The sequence below is a fragment of the Sphaerodactylus townsendi genome, linkage group LG05, assembly GCF_021028975.2.
Source record: "Sphaerodactylus townsendi isolate TG3544 linkage group LG05, MPM_Stown_v2.3, whole genome shotgun sequence".
NCBI classification, from domain to species: Eukaryota; Metazoa; Chordata; class Lepidosauria; order Squamata; family Sphaerodactylidae; genus Sphaerodactylus; species Sphaerodactylus townsendi.
Window position 1 is genome coordinate 86549684 of NC_059429.1, and position 12754 is coordinate 86562437.

The 12754-nt window shown below is 39.9% G+C and overlaps 1 protein-coding gene across 18 annotated transcripts in view; it reads left to right on the plus strand.

The window, feature by feature from the left end:
- The window catches only part of NFASC (neurofascin), a 257064-nt gene that overhangs the window by 120336 nt on the left and 123974 nt on the right, over positions 1–12754 (plus strand). For all 18 annotated transcript variants that reach the window (XM_048496445.1, XM_048496444.1, XM_048496456.1 and 15 more), the window contains one exon: positions 5207–5393. In XM_048496445.1, coding sequence (XP_048352402.1) covers positions 5300–5393 — 94 coding nt within the window. In that variant the 5' untranslated portion in view covers positions 5207–5299. The remainder of the gene's footprint in view (positions 1–5206; positions 5394–12754) is intronic.

Consider the following 12754-nt stretch of genomic DNA (forward strand, 5'->3'; position numbering starts at 1 on the left):
CAAGACTGGTGTCTTAGCCCTTTAAGCTGCACTTATGACAATATCACTGCTCCAAAAGCAAAGCCATTTCCTGGACCACTGGCTGCTAACGAGGGGGACCATCCTAGAGCCAATATTCTCTCTCCCTCTCCTCCACACAACACTTTCTGCAGCCGGTGGAGGACAGAGGTTTCTTATTTCTAAGCACTCTTTATATTGATGTCTCAAATTATCAAGAGTTGTGTGAGTAAGCTTATTTTCTGTTACTTGAAGTAGCTGGCAACATAGAAGTGGGGGTGGGGGGGAAGTCCTGCAAAGCAGCACAAGGAAGAGGGAAGGCTGGCCATGAGCGGAGGAAAACGGGGCTTGGGGGAATAGGTCTGTACAAGAAATCTTGCTATGATGAACATTCACCCCCATCACACAGCAAGCATATTGTGTGTAATTGGCATTAATTCTCTGCACTCTCCTGCATTATTCGCAAAACATTTGTTTCCTAGTAGCAAGGTTAGCCCCTTCCATTGTCTGTGAAAAGGTTTCACTTGCTGTGGTTGGTTGGGAAAGGGGAGGATATAAAGCCAATAAAATAAAAATAAATAAATTGTATTTGGGTGCTGTGTGGTTTCCGGGCTGTATGGCCGTGTTCTAGCAGCATTCTCTCCTGACGTTTCGCCTGCATCTGTGGCTGGCATCTTCAGAGGATCCTCTGAAGATGCCAGCCACAGATGCAGGCGAAACGTCAGGAGAGAATGCTGCTAGAACACGGCCATACAGCCCGGAAACCACACAGCACCCAAGTGATTCCGGCCGTGAAAGCCTTCAACAATACAAATAAATTGTAGCTTTAACTTTTCATCTGGAAGGGTGCTGTGCTGCTTTCCACCCGTGGCTGCACAATTTGACCTACAATGGATCATAATATTTGTATCTGGTATAGAGGGTAATAGAGTTTTATACTTGTGAAGATTTACAATGTCTACATTAACCTCAGTGGACATTGTAAATCTTGGAGACTTTTAATGATTCTGCTGTTCTCTCTTTCTTTTTCTGTCTAACAGCTGGATCAAAAAAATCTTTAGAATGACTAAAAAAAATCACAAGCTAAAAAACCCACCCTTAATCTCTAATCTGACTGGTGGAATTGGGACACACAGAGAGGATTTACTGATGCATATAGAATTGTATTCCCAGAGCAAGATGCAAAATTTACTGTACTAATGATGAAGAAAAGGGGCAAAGAAAGCAATGTAAAGCTTTTGGTATACTCTGCTTCTACACTGCTGGTATAATTTAGTGAGGGCAGAATATATCTGTATGTCTTGCTTCATTAATGTTATGGCTTAGAAGTAGTTTTCTCATTTGGAGTGATGAATCTGAAGCAAGCTACACAGAAACACAATCTTGAGCTACATGTCGTATATAAGTTCCATGAGTCTGTCATATCACCACCCTTGTTTTAAAATAAATAAATAAGATTTTTCTTCTGTGCAAACTATTATCTGTAGTCTAGATTCTGTACTTCTGGTCTTGGATTAAACTGTGCCTGGAGTCAGACCACACATACGCAACTGTTCCCATCATTCTGGTTGTCATTTTATTCTGCTAATACAACTTATGCTGTCCAAAGGGAAAAAACCAATGATTCCCTTGTCATATTCTTCGTTTTTTGCCTTTCCTTATCATTTTGCTGAAGGCTTTTCTAGGCACCTGCTATGTTCATTGTGGAGAGTAGAATGGCAGTGAATTAATCCATTGGTCATTTGTAAAGGGCATAAGAGGGACAGCTGCAGGTGATGACTCTGTGACCTGCATGCTGCTCATCATGGGTTTAGAGGATGGTTTTCGCAATTATGAAAGACAAGCACTGATACAATGGCTGCATTTAGTTATTGCATGCAACAGTCAATTGTTTGTCTACCTTATATACAAAACAAGCCATTTCAGTTTGCCCGTTTCTTGTCTCTTTGTCCTCTTCACAATACAAATCCCAGTAACTATGCTATGGGCCTCTACATTTTCTGATTGCTGGCAAAGCATTAGTTGTATGCAGTTGGCCTGGCAAGCTGAAGAGAAAGCTTTGGACCATGGTCAGAATTGCCAAGGGCCAGCCACATCCCAGCTCCAGCCTGCAGCTGTGCTTTGGTCCATTTCTGTCAATTAAGTGCATTCTATAAACCTTAAGGAGCCGTGTAGTGTAGTGGTTAAGTGCTTGCACTGCCACTCACACAGTCAAGAGTTCGAGCCCCCTGTGGGTCAGATATCCTGGCAGCTGTCTCATGGTCAACTCAGTCATCCATCCATTCCTTGGTCGGTAAATGAGTACCTAGCACATAGGTAGGGAGCAAAGAATTGCCAGGGAAAACAATGGCAAACTACCCCACAAAAACGGCTTACCTATGAAATCACTGCTTGCAGTGGTACCCCAGGGTTGAACACGACTGAAGGGGAAACTTTACCTTTTATAAACCTTAGGTTTTCTGAGTTCTATTGAAGAACATGTTCTCCAATTGGTCACTCATGCATTATAAGGGAATGACTTTGTTCTCTTAAGATGTTCCATCCTGTCTTGGTGACTTTGAGGGATCATGGCTTGTGTTCAACTGACACAAGAAACTACTGGTTATACAATAAGTGGGAGCAGCAGTGGTGTAGTGGTTAAGAGCAGGTGCATTCTAATCTGGAGGAACCAGGTTTGATTACCCGCTCTGCTGCCTGAGCTGTGGAGGCTTATCTGGGGACTTCAGATTAGCCTATGCACTCCCACACACGCCAGTTGGGTGACCTTGGGCTAGTCACAGCTTCTCGGAGCTCTCTCAGCCCCACCCACCTCACAGGGTGTTTGTTGTGAGGGGGAGAAGGGGCAAGGAAGATATGTAAAAGCCTCTCTACAGGTGGAAAGGTCTCCTACAGGAGAGAGAAGGGGCAGTGAGTGGGATCCAAAAGAATTTTTAATAACAGGTTCCGATGGTGAGGGTGCCCAGGAGTTCAAGACAATTAAAGCCGGCCGCCGCGCTGTGCGCACCTCCAGTCCCTTTTGGGCAGAGAGGTTGCTTTAGTAACCCCTTCTCGGCACTCAGAAAAAATTAGTAACCACTTCTAGAGAAGTGGTGAGAACTGTTTGGATCCCACCTCTGGAAAGGGGGGATATAAATCCAAACTATTCCTCCTCCTCCTCCTCCTCCTCCTCCTCCTTTTCTTCTTCTTATTATCACTATCATCATCATCATCATCATCATCATCATCATCATCATCATCATCATCATCATCATCATCATCATCAGATTGTTTGCAAACTGTAGTTTTAGCCCACATGTGTACACCCTGCATGATTTGCTGAGCTGTAAAGATTCAGATGTGACAATTGCGATTTGATTAAACTATGGCATATTATGGTGTGTGCAGCCTAGACTCTACGGGAATTGATCTCTGTAATCTGGAAATCAGCTGTAATGTCTGGAGATCTGCAGGCTCAACCTAGAGGCAACCCTGCTCATCAAGTAATTAATTGTATTAATGCATGAGCAGGATTTTGTTGTTGATTCAAATTGTGGCCTTTTTCTGATTTTGCAGCAGTTGTTACAGTTAAATTGTATACTTGTTTATATATGTTGGGAAACACGTTGGAAACTACTTCAAAAATACATACTGGTTATTAAATAAATACTCCACCTTTATTGGCTTTTACTTTTGCATCTTTCTGGTGGCTGGTGGCTTTTTTTTCTTTAAATAAGAGGAAGGTGGTGCTGTATTTCTCTACCACCACCCTTTCCCTCTCACCCCCTAGGCAATCTTTTTGTCCTTTACTAGTCCATCTGGAAAATGTTATCAAGATACGCTACATTTCAGCATCATTCCTCCACACTACCCAAATTGGTGATATCTAATTTATCTGATAGAATGTGCTGTTGTGAGATGCAGGAGTCATTAGTGTACATCTAACAGTAATAGCTGGTCCCATTATGTGAATAATAATTTTAAAAAAGAAATCCACAAGGTCCAGACTTTAAAGAGAAAAAAAAATTTTTTTTGCAAACCTGGGAAATATTTGAAATTTTACAAGAGCAAATCAGATCTCTTTTTCTTTCTTGAAAATATTTCAGTGTTCTTGCTCCTTGAAAATGTATAGAAACAGAAACATTTCCAAGTATGTTAAAGGCAAATAGTCTGGACTTTACATATGTGTGACAAGAAAGGTGTATATATATATATATATATTTGAAGAAATTTATCTGTATGCAGTGCATAATGAAAACAAACCCCAGCTAGACCTTGGCACCAGAACAGCCAATAGAATCCTGACCTATGGGTAATATTTAAACATTGTGTCAAGCTGTACTCTGCTTAGCCACAGAAGTAGATTGGTTGCGAAAGCTGTGTTTGATCCACAATTATTATCTTCCAGGAAAGAAAAAATTAATTTTAGAACTTGAATCTATTTTTGCTTTTTAAAGTATTTCTTACAATTATGATTTTTTTTAAAATGAGGACTGGCAGGACCTTTTGTGAGGAAGACTGGAGGAGGAACCCTACAGCTTAATATTAACTTCTCTGAGGCCTGGTTTTTCTGAGGCCTAGTCATGCTGGTTAATGGGTAAAAATTGGTTTTGTGAGGTGACAGAATCAGGGAGAGCAGTTAAAATGAAATTGTTCCCTCATGTAAAACCTCCCTGCAAATAAAAACAATAATTAACATAATTTGAAGAAGGTTCCAACTACAGTTGCCAACTCCAGGTTGGGATATTCCTGGAGATTTGGGGCTACAGCCTAACCAGGGTAGAATTTTGAAAGTAGTGGGACCATAGCAGGTTATAATGCCATATAGTTCGGCCTTCAAAGCAGCTGTTTTCTCTAGGAGAACTGTTCTCTGTAGTCTTTTATAATTCTGAAAAATCTCCAGGCCCTACCAACAAGTTGGCAACCCCACTTCCAACATATCTGTTAGCATGCTTAGCTGGTTTGCTAGTTACATGGCAATATTAACATGGCAATATTGGGGAATTTTGAAATATGTAGTCTTTCACTTGTATAGTCCATCTTTGCACTCTTCTGCCTCATTCTGCTGCAAATGTCAACCAGACTTGGATTATCAAAATAAAAATAATTAGTTTGGTTTTGCATCTTTTGTTCCTGTGACAGTTATCTTCCTCGAATTCTTTCTCAGAGAATGAGACAAACATGAAGCTAAATGTAGTCAATAACGTATTCCTCTGTGTTTGTTTTTTTGCAGTAAATCAAAACATCCTACTGCACTACAGTAGTAAGACACCACTTTGCCTTGCTGAAGGAATCTGGAACGTTGAATCTTAGCCAAATATTCAAAATGGTAATGCAGAGGTATCTCCTAACATATGTGGGAGTGGTGCTCACTTTATCCCCTCATCACTTCATCAGAGCTATTGAAGTCCCTCGAGATTGTAAGTCCACTGACTTATTTTCACATTTCACAGTTCATATATCTGGGGAGTAATGTTCTTAACTGGTCAGAGAACATGTTTGTGAAGACTGGTTAGCAGCCATGGGAGTTCTGTATTTGTGTTGACATCACCCAAGCGTCCTGACAATTTTCCATGAAAACATCAATTTGAGTAAAACTCAATTAGAAACTATAATTGCATCCAGAGAGTATCTTTGAATTCATTTGTTCATGGGCAAAGAGGTAAAGTGTTTAAAAGTATGAAAGAAAATCCATATGACCTAAAGCACACAGGAAATTCAAACTATGTTATAGATATCTGCATAGTTTATTCTAATTGTTTTTGACATGAGATAGAGCAATTTTACCTATAAGATCAGGACTGTAATGATTTCATGTGTTTGCTGGTGATTTTCTAGGCAACAAATTTAATTTTCTGTTCTACAGTATTGTACAATTCATTCAAGGTATTGTAAGTAATCCCCACCCATTTTTATTAGCAAGCATGGAATTGCTGCACTCCTATGGCTTTTAATGAAAGTAACAGTGAAGTGATTATCAGATGGTTCCAGAAAACAATATCAAATCAAATTTCCAGTACAAAACTGAACTTATTTGCAGATTATTGTATGATCTCTATGTATGAGATTGTTTGACCAAGTCATGTAGACCTGGGAAACATTGATATGATGTTTTTTGTTCTTACCCTTGACTTTTACACTGTCAGAACCAAACATGACTTTTTGGACTCTGCCTCATGAAAGCTTATGCCACAATCGTGTTGTTGTTTTTTAAGTCCATAGCATGTCGCAAAACTCTAGTTGCAACACACAGATATCCTTCTGGAATTTGCACTGTAGTGACATTTCCGGTAGATAAACACTCATGTATTTACCCATCCTTCTTCGCATAACAATAATGTTTTTAATTTGGGGGTGTAGTTCCATAGACAAATGTAGCGCTAAGCAATGACCACTCTGGGTACAGCATTTTCTTCATTGTTAAGTGAAATGTATACTGTCACAAGGTAAAATTTGACATTCCTGATCTCCTCTTAGTGTTCACTTTAATAAAAAGTTCATGCAAAAACTGCATGTAGTCCTAGACATGCAATGTGTACATTTACTCAGCAGTAAAAGGGTATACTGGATTACAGCACTAGTGTTGTGATATGTATATCAAACCCTTCAGTGCCATGCAAGCTGCTTCCCCTGTATGGACTGGTTTGTCTCACACCATAAGAGCTATGCAATTATAAACTGCTTATAACTGCCTCCAAAATTTGGTTTCATCCTAACTGGTTTTACTTAAACGTGAAATTCTTTTCTGCCTGTTCAGTATTAGCTGATCTACCCCCAGTAATTAGAAGTCTTGAATATATGTGCCATCAATGATTACCATGGAGACTGTACAAGAAGTATTCCACAATGGACAAGAGAGATTCATTGCCCTATTACTCATGGAACACTTACCTTGGGTCTTTTAACTGCACGGTGAGGCTGAAGTGTGGCCTCCTCGTGTTTCTCTGTTAACATGTGAGGAGGCAGCTCACCCCCCCCCCCTCCACACACACACACACACAGCTTGTCTCAACAAGCCTCTGTTTCTTGGTTCTGTTAACTCTGTCCCTCTTAAAGGCAGGGATTTTATAACACTCAGTAGCCCCAATACTACAGAGCTGATATTCTCACCTGCCCGCCCCCCCGCCCCTCCCTCCCCCCCTCTACTACTGCAGAGAGAGGTTTGTTTTCAAAAAGAGGTGGTCTGGAAAAATGTTTTAAAAAGCACTCCTGATCATCAGGGAGGGCAGAAGCAGAGCAGGGGAGGTGGGCTGGAGCCAGAAACAGGCCCTGCTTGTGGTGTTCCTTGCAAAAATCTTTGTTATATCGATGTATTGAAATGAGCATTATAAAACAGGAAAGAGCTGGCAACATGGCATGGGCCAGGGCCAGGGGGAAGGTGTGGATGGCAGCATGAAGATTGGGAAGGATGGAGCTAGGCAGGCTGGCTGTGGGTGGAGGGACGAGGGCCAGGCCAAAGCTGTGCTTACTGGAAAATCTCCCTGTTCTGGGGGCAAAGCAAAATTAAATTCATGCTAGAAGGAGGCTTGCTTGCCGTGGGGAGACTAGAAAGTAAAAACGGGCTGGAGGAAAAACATCCGTACAAGAAATCTTTCTATAACAGACATTTGCCCCCATCGTGCAGCAGATGCTTTGTTCATAATCGGCCATTAGCTGTTTTCTCAGGCAGATATTATCATCAAGAAACATGCAGGCTTTCACTCCAGGGAAAAATAATACTTGTTTTCTCTTAGACAAATATGGTGAAGAATAACTTATAATTGTTATGAATCATACTTTGAAGGTTAATAATTCAATGGGCATATTTATTGAAGAGGATAAAGAATGTATTGGTTAACCTGTCATAATAATAGCTATAACAACACTTAATACGAAAGACTTCACTGAGGCTAGAATGAGTGATTCTTCTGAATGGGCAGTGAACACTGCCACTGCTTTCTCTAGCCTGCTGGAATTACTAGCCAAAGAAGCTCTTCTAATATCTAATACTTTTGGATCTCTGACTGTCAAGTATTGCCAACTTAAGCTCCAAAATTGAGTCACCACTTTAAAAAGACCTCCAGAAGCAGATACTGAACAGACTAAAAATAATAAATGGTTTAACAGCAAATCTACTACTACAGACTCAGAACATAAAAATATACCACCAACAATGTCTCTTGTTCTGGCCAAAACTGAGGTGGCTGTTTCAGTTGGCTTCTTTAGGCTGAACAGCTGCAGCTGGAACTCCTCCCAAGACATTAGCAAATCTCTCAGCAAACTACTGAATCGCCCCATATGGAAGATCCAACTCATTTCATATAATTGACTTCCAGCCACTAATTGCTACAACCGAATGATACTTAAGTTTGGATCTGAAGAGATCCCCTCCCTCCTTCTTAGTCAACGTGATCAGTTAGCTGCAAAATTTGATATTAATTTCACCTGTGTTTTTAATAATACTACAGTCAGCAAACGAACTGTTCTAAGCGATCCATGCAAAGTCAAACCCAACTTTACTCATGATCACTCGGAGCTCCAAGAGAATTTTGCTCCCCTTGGCAAAATACAAGTGATCAATAGGAAAGAGATCAAGGAAATCCTGGAAGACTGGAAGATTCTTGAGGCAGATGTTAAAGAGATCGCTGGATGTCAACAATCTATCAAAAGAACACTCTGCTCAATCTGCTCTAATCAGCCATTAATTTATTTTTGAGAGAGCGAAACAATGACATGACCAGCTCAGCCATAACTGAACCAGCAAATCCAATAACCATCTCTCCTCTCTCCAGACCACTCGCTCAAATTCCTTCCTCTTCTGGGAAGACCTCACTACCTGATAACCAATCAGAGTTTAAAGGACACCCCAACTCCCAAACCACGATAGCTGATTATGAGATACGAGATCGTCAAGAGCACGGCACAAAAAAAGAAATAAAAAAGGAAAAAATAGCTATAACAATGTGTTGTAGGCCAGGATTGCACAACTTGGATTTATGGACACAGACACTGATACTGTGTTATGTCATGTGTGCAAGACTTTGGAATGAATCATGACCTAACAAAGGATTGAACTTTTCAGTCTGTGATAGTGTTGTAGAGTTGGCATACACATGGCATCAGACATGAGAAAAAGAGCTGAAACAGATTGTGTGTAAAAGCTGCTTTATGCTGAAGTCATGATGTGCATCATGTTTCACCACATGAATCCCCTCATATATATTATAAAGAGAGTCCCTGCCTCTTCTGAACAAGTCAGGCATCTGATGGTAGTGACAGGAGACTCTATAGGCAGGCATTGTGGTAAGCAGTACCACTCTTTTTATTTGTTTAGAACACATTTATTTATTTAAATTAGTCATATCCCATTTTTCTGCTAAAAATGCCTGAGGTGCAGTGTTGTCAATCTCCAGTGTTGTCAAAGCCCAAAATTACACTTAGGGTTGCCAAATTGGAAAATACCTGGAGATTTTGGGAGTGGAGTCTGGGGAGAGTAAGTCTCCCTGGATGCCCACTCTATGATGCTGTTAGGGGGTGAGGGTTAGGATTGGGATTTTAACTTTAGTATGTTGTGGTGTTTTTAAGAGATTATTTTATGCATGGGGATGTTTTAATGTTGTAGCCGCCTAGATATCTTGCATGAATTTAAACAATGAATAAATACATTAAAACAGAGTTCCAAAACCAGCATATAGTCTTGTGCACACTTAGGACTTTGATACAGATGTTGGTTCTGGGTCAATCACAACACTGTGATTGCTGGTATCTAGGGTTCAATGGAGAGCCATGCTATCTTAAGCAGTTGCTCCCTTCTAAGGCCATTGAAGTGGCTTTGGAGGTTTAGCTCTGTTTAGTATTCCACTGTCAGCCTCTCACTGTCTTAGCATTCTGTGGATTGCTTGCTAATATTGAGCTTTATTTGTAGGGACACTGAGAATTTTACTTTGTGCACTGAGTTTTTGATTGCTTCCTTCTGATTTTGCTTTATTAAGAATTCAGCACTTGTTTTGAGATATGAGCCTCCTGAAATGCAAACAGGGGCAGTGAAGCCCAACACAAGGAAATTCTAAAAAAGAAGCTTCCTGTTAGTTTTTTTTCTTCCATTGGAATGAAAAAAGGAGTCATTTTGTCTAACAAAGTGTAATCAGACCTTAGAAAAGTTTTTTTAAAAGAAGAGGACAAAAGGTTGCAGTGTCTTTTAAAATAACGTTTTGTACTTCTTGAAGTACTTTCCATTCAGACCTTCATTAATGCATTACAATTATCAATTAATTCCCACTATATTTTGGTGAGACAGGCGATGGGGTATGATTAATTCCTTTTTATATTTGAGGAAATCGCAGTCAGATTTTAATAAATTCTTTTCACTATCTCCCATTTTCTTGTGTGATGCATAATATTTGGAGCATGTCTACTGCAACTGTTTGTCGTTCATAAAAATCAGTTGGAGGCATCTGGGCTGTGTACGCATTCTATTGTACCTGCTCTTTGACATGCATTTGCTTGATATCGTGATAGAAAATACATATAAATAGGTGTGCTCAACCATTTACCAGATGATTCACTCATGGGACCTTTCCAATTTTGGGTGTACTCACGAGAGAGCATGCTAAAAAGCAGGTATGGGGTTGGACTTCCTGTTGTTTTTTAAAGGTGTCTGATAAATAATTCAGAGCTCTACGGCTCATCTCAGGAGCTTGTAAAAATGGTGTATCTCAAATCAATAGGATGCGTTAAAGGATCTGGCAAACATCTGCCTTACCCAGCCGGGTCCATTTCAAAGGGATTTTCTTTAAGGCAACCAGCTTTGCAGCTCCTTTTTCCTTTGTACAAGCTGCCAGGGAATTGGATTTTTAATCTTCCTTTTATTTAACCCAGAAAGTGCTCAGCCTCTGTAGCCCTCTGGTGCCTGCCCATTGTTTGTGGCAGAGACTCTGCTAATTAATTCATCACTCTGTTTTCTGATCTTGAAAGGCTTCAGGTTTTACTAAGTCAAGCAGGTGGTGCATAAATAGCTTCAGCTGCTCTGGTTTATGATAAGTGTGCAGATTGCTGATTCTGTGAGTAAATGAGCTGTATTCCTCCAAACCACAGGTCTCCACAAGTCTCTTCTTAATGGAGATTAGTGTTTCCTACAGGTGCAAGGATGCAGGTTAGAGCAATCGCTGCCAGTCAAGCCAGTTTTGAATGTAGTATCATTTAGCTAGCAAATGTTCCCTGGAAGATCGTGCAAATCCCAGGTGCTAATATGCCTAAGCAAATTTGAGCATCAGCTTATAGTCAGACAAAAATGTTTTAGACTGATATTATTTTATTTTATTTTAAAGAAAAATGGAAAAATACAGATTGGCTTGTGAAAAGTGTAATAAAGTAGGAGTCCAGAGTTTATTTGCCATCTGTGAAAGACTGTCTTGCCTCACCCTTTTTTTTTAAAAAAAAAATTGAGAGTGTCATCAAATGTTGTGACAAGGACAACTAGATGAATAAATTTTTCAACAAAACTGCAGACTGAAGGAAATTTAGTAATCATGGGTTGTGGGCAGATATTCTTAAAGTTAAATGATTAAACAATAGGAAACAGGGAGGATTAAATAGCCAGTGATTGTAAGTGAGCATTTAAATCCCCCAGAGATCTGTATTAAATAGTACTGGTTTTCAATTTGATTATAAATGTATAGAATTAGGGATGGGCAATGAAGTAGTAAAATTTGCATTGGCATTGATCATGAAATCTCAAGAAGACTGTGGAAAAATAATGAATGTAAAGGGAAGAAGTGGGAACCATTTTCTGCAGTCTTCTTCTATATAACAGTACTAGAATATCAGTCTTTCTTTGGACTCATTCAGTCACCAGAAAGGAAGCTATCAGCATGATTAAGAAATTTTTATTTAGATATGATTACAACAGTGCTATCTGTAGAGCACATGTTTGTTCTACTCAGTTTGTCTGTATTCTTCCATCTGGCCAGTTTCATGTCTACGGACATATTTGATTGTTCTTCACTATAGGCGCGCTTTTATGTTGGTGCACCTAAATGCCTTCCCATCGAGAGTTTTGAGAGGGTGAAATGTTAAAATACCATTCTCTGATAGAATATGTGACTGTGTGACGGTGGTGCAGGTAGTGTAGATACTCTGTCCCATTTTTGAATGTAACTACTTTTATGAGGCTATAAATATTTTAATTTTTCCTTTGCTCCAAAATATAGATCACATGGAGAGATTAACTCTTATTAGAATAGTTGACCTACCACTCTTTCAGTTCCAAAATTTCACGCAACTGTGATTGATTTTCACAACTGTTCAAATGTGGTTTAGTTTTTGCATTTTTTATATTTTATATTTTAGTAATCTATTAAAACCAATGTTAAGAAGGAGTATGAGGTAGAGAAAAAGAAGAAGAGAATGCATAGCATGTGTGACACTCAATGACTGATCACAAACAGGGGAGCTTAGCTGCTTTCTGCCCTGCCACAGCATTAGGTGCATGCCTGAAGTGCTCTTGCTTGCAGCGGGAAAAGCCGAGAGAAAGAGTAGTAGGTGTGTGGCAACTTCCTTGTACATTGGTACAAGGAAGTTTGCCACATTGGGGTTCAGTTGCCAGCACGCCGTAATCGGCCACTGAATATTGAGTATAGTAGGGGGCAAATTCAGAACAAAAATACTGTTTCACAAATGTGCAATGAATGTTGGAATTCATTACCACAGCATGTGGTGATGACTGAGAGGTAGATAAATATTTGGAAAGTAAGCCTGTCCATGGGTTCTAGTCTGGATAAGTCACATGGAGTTTTTGCCTGCA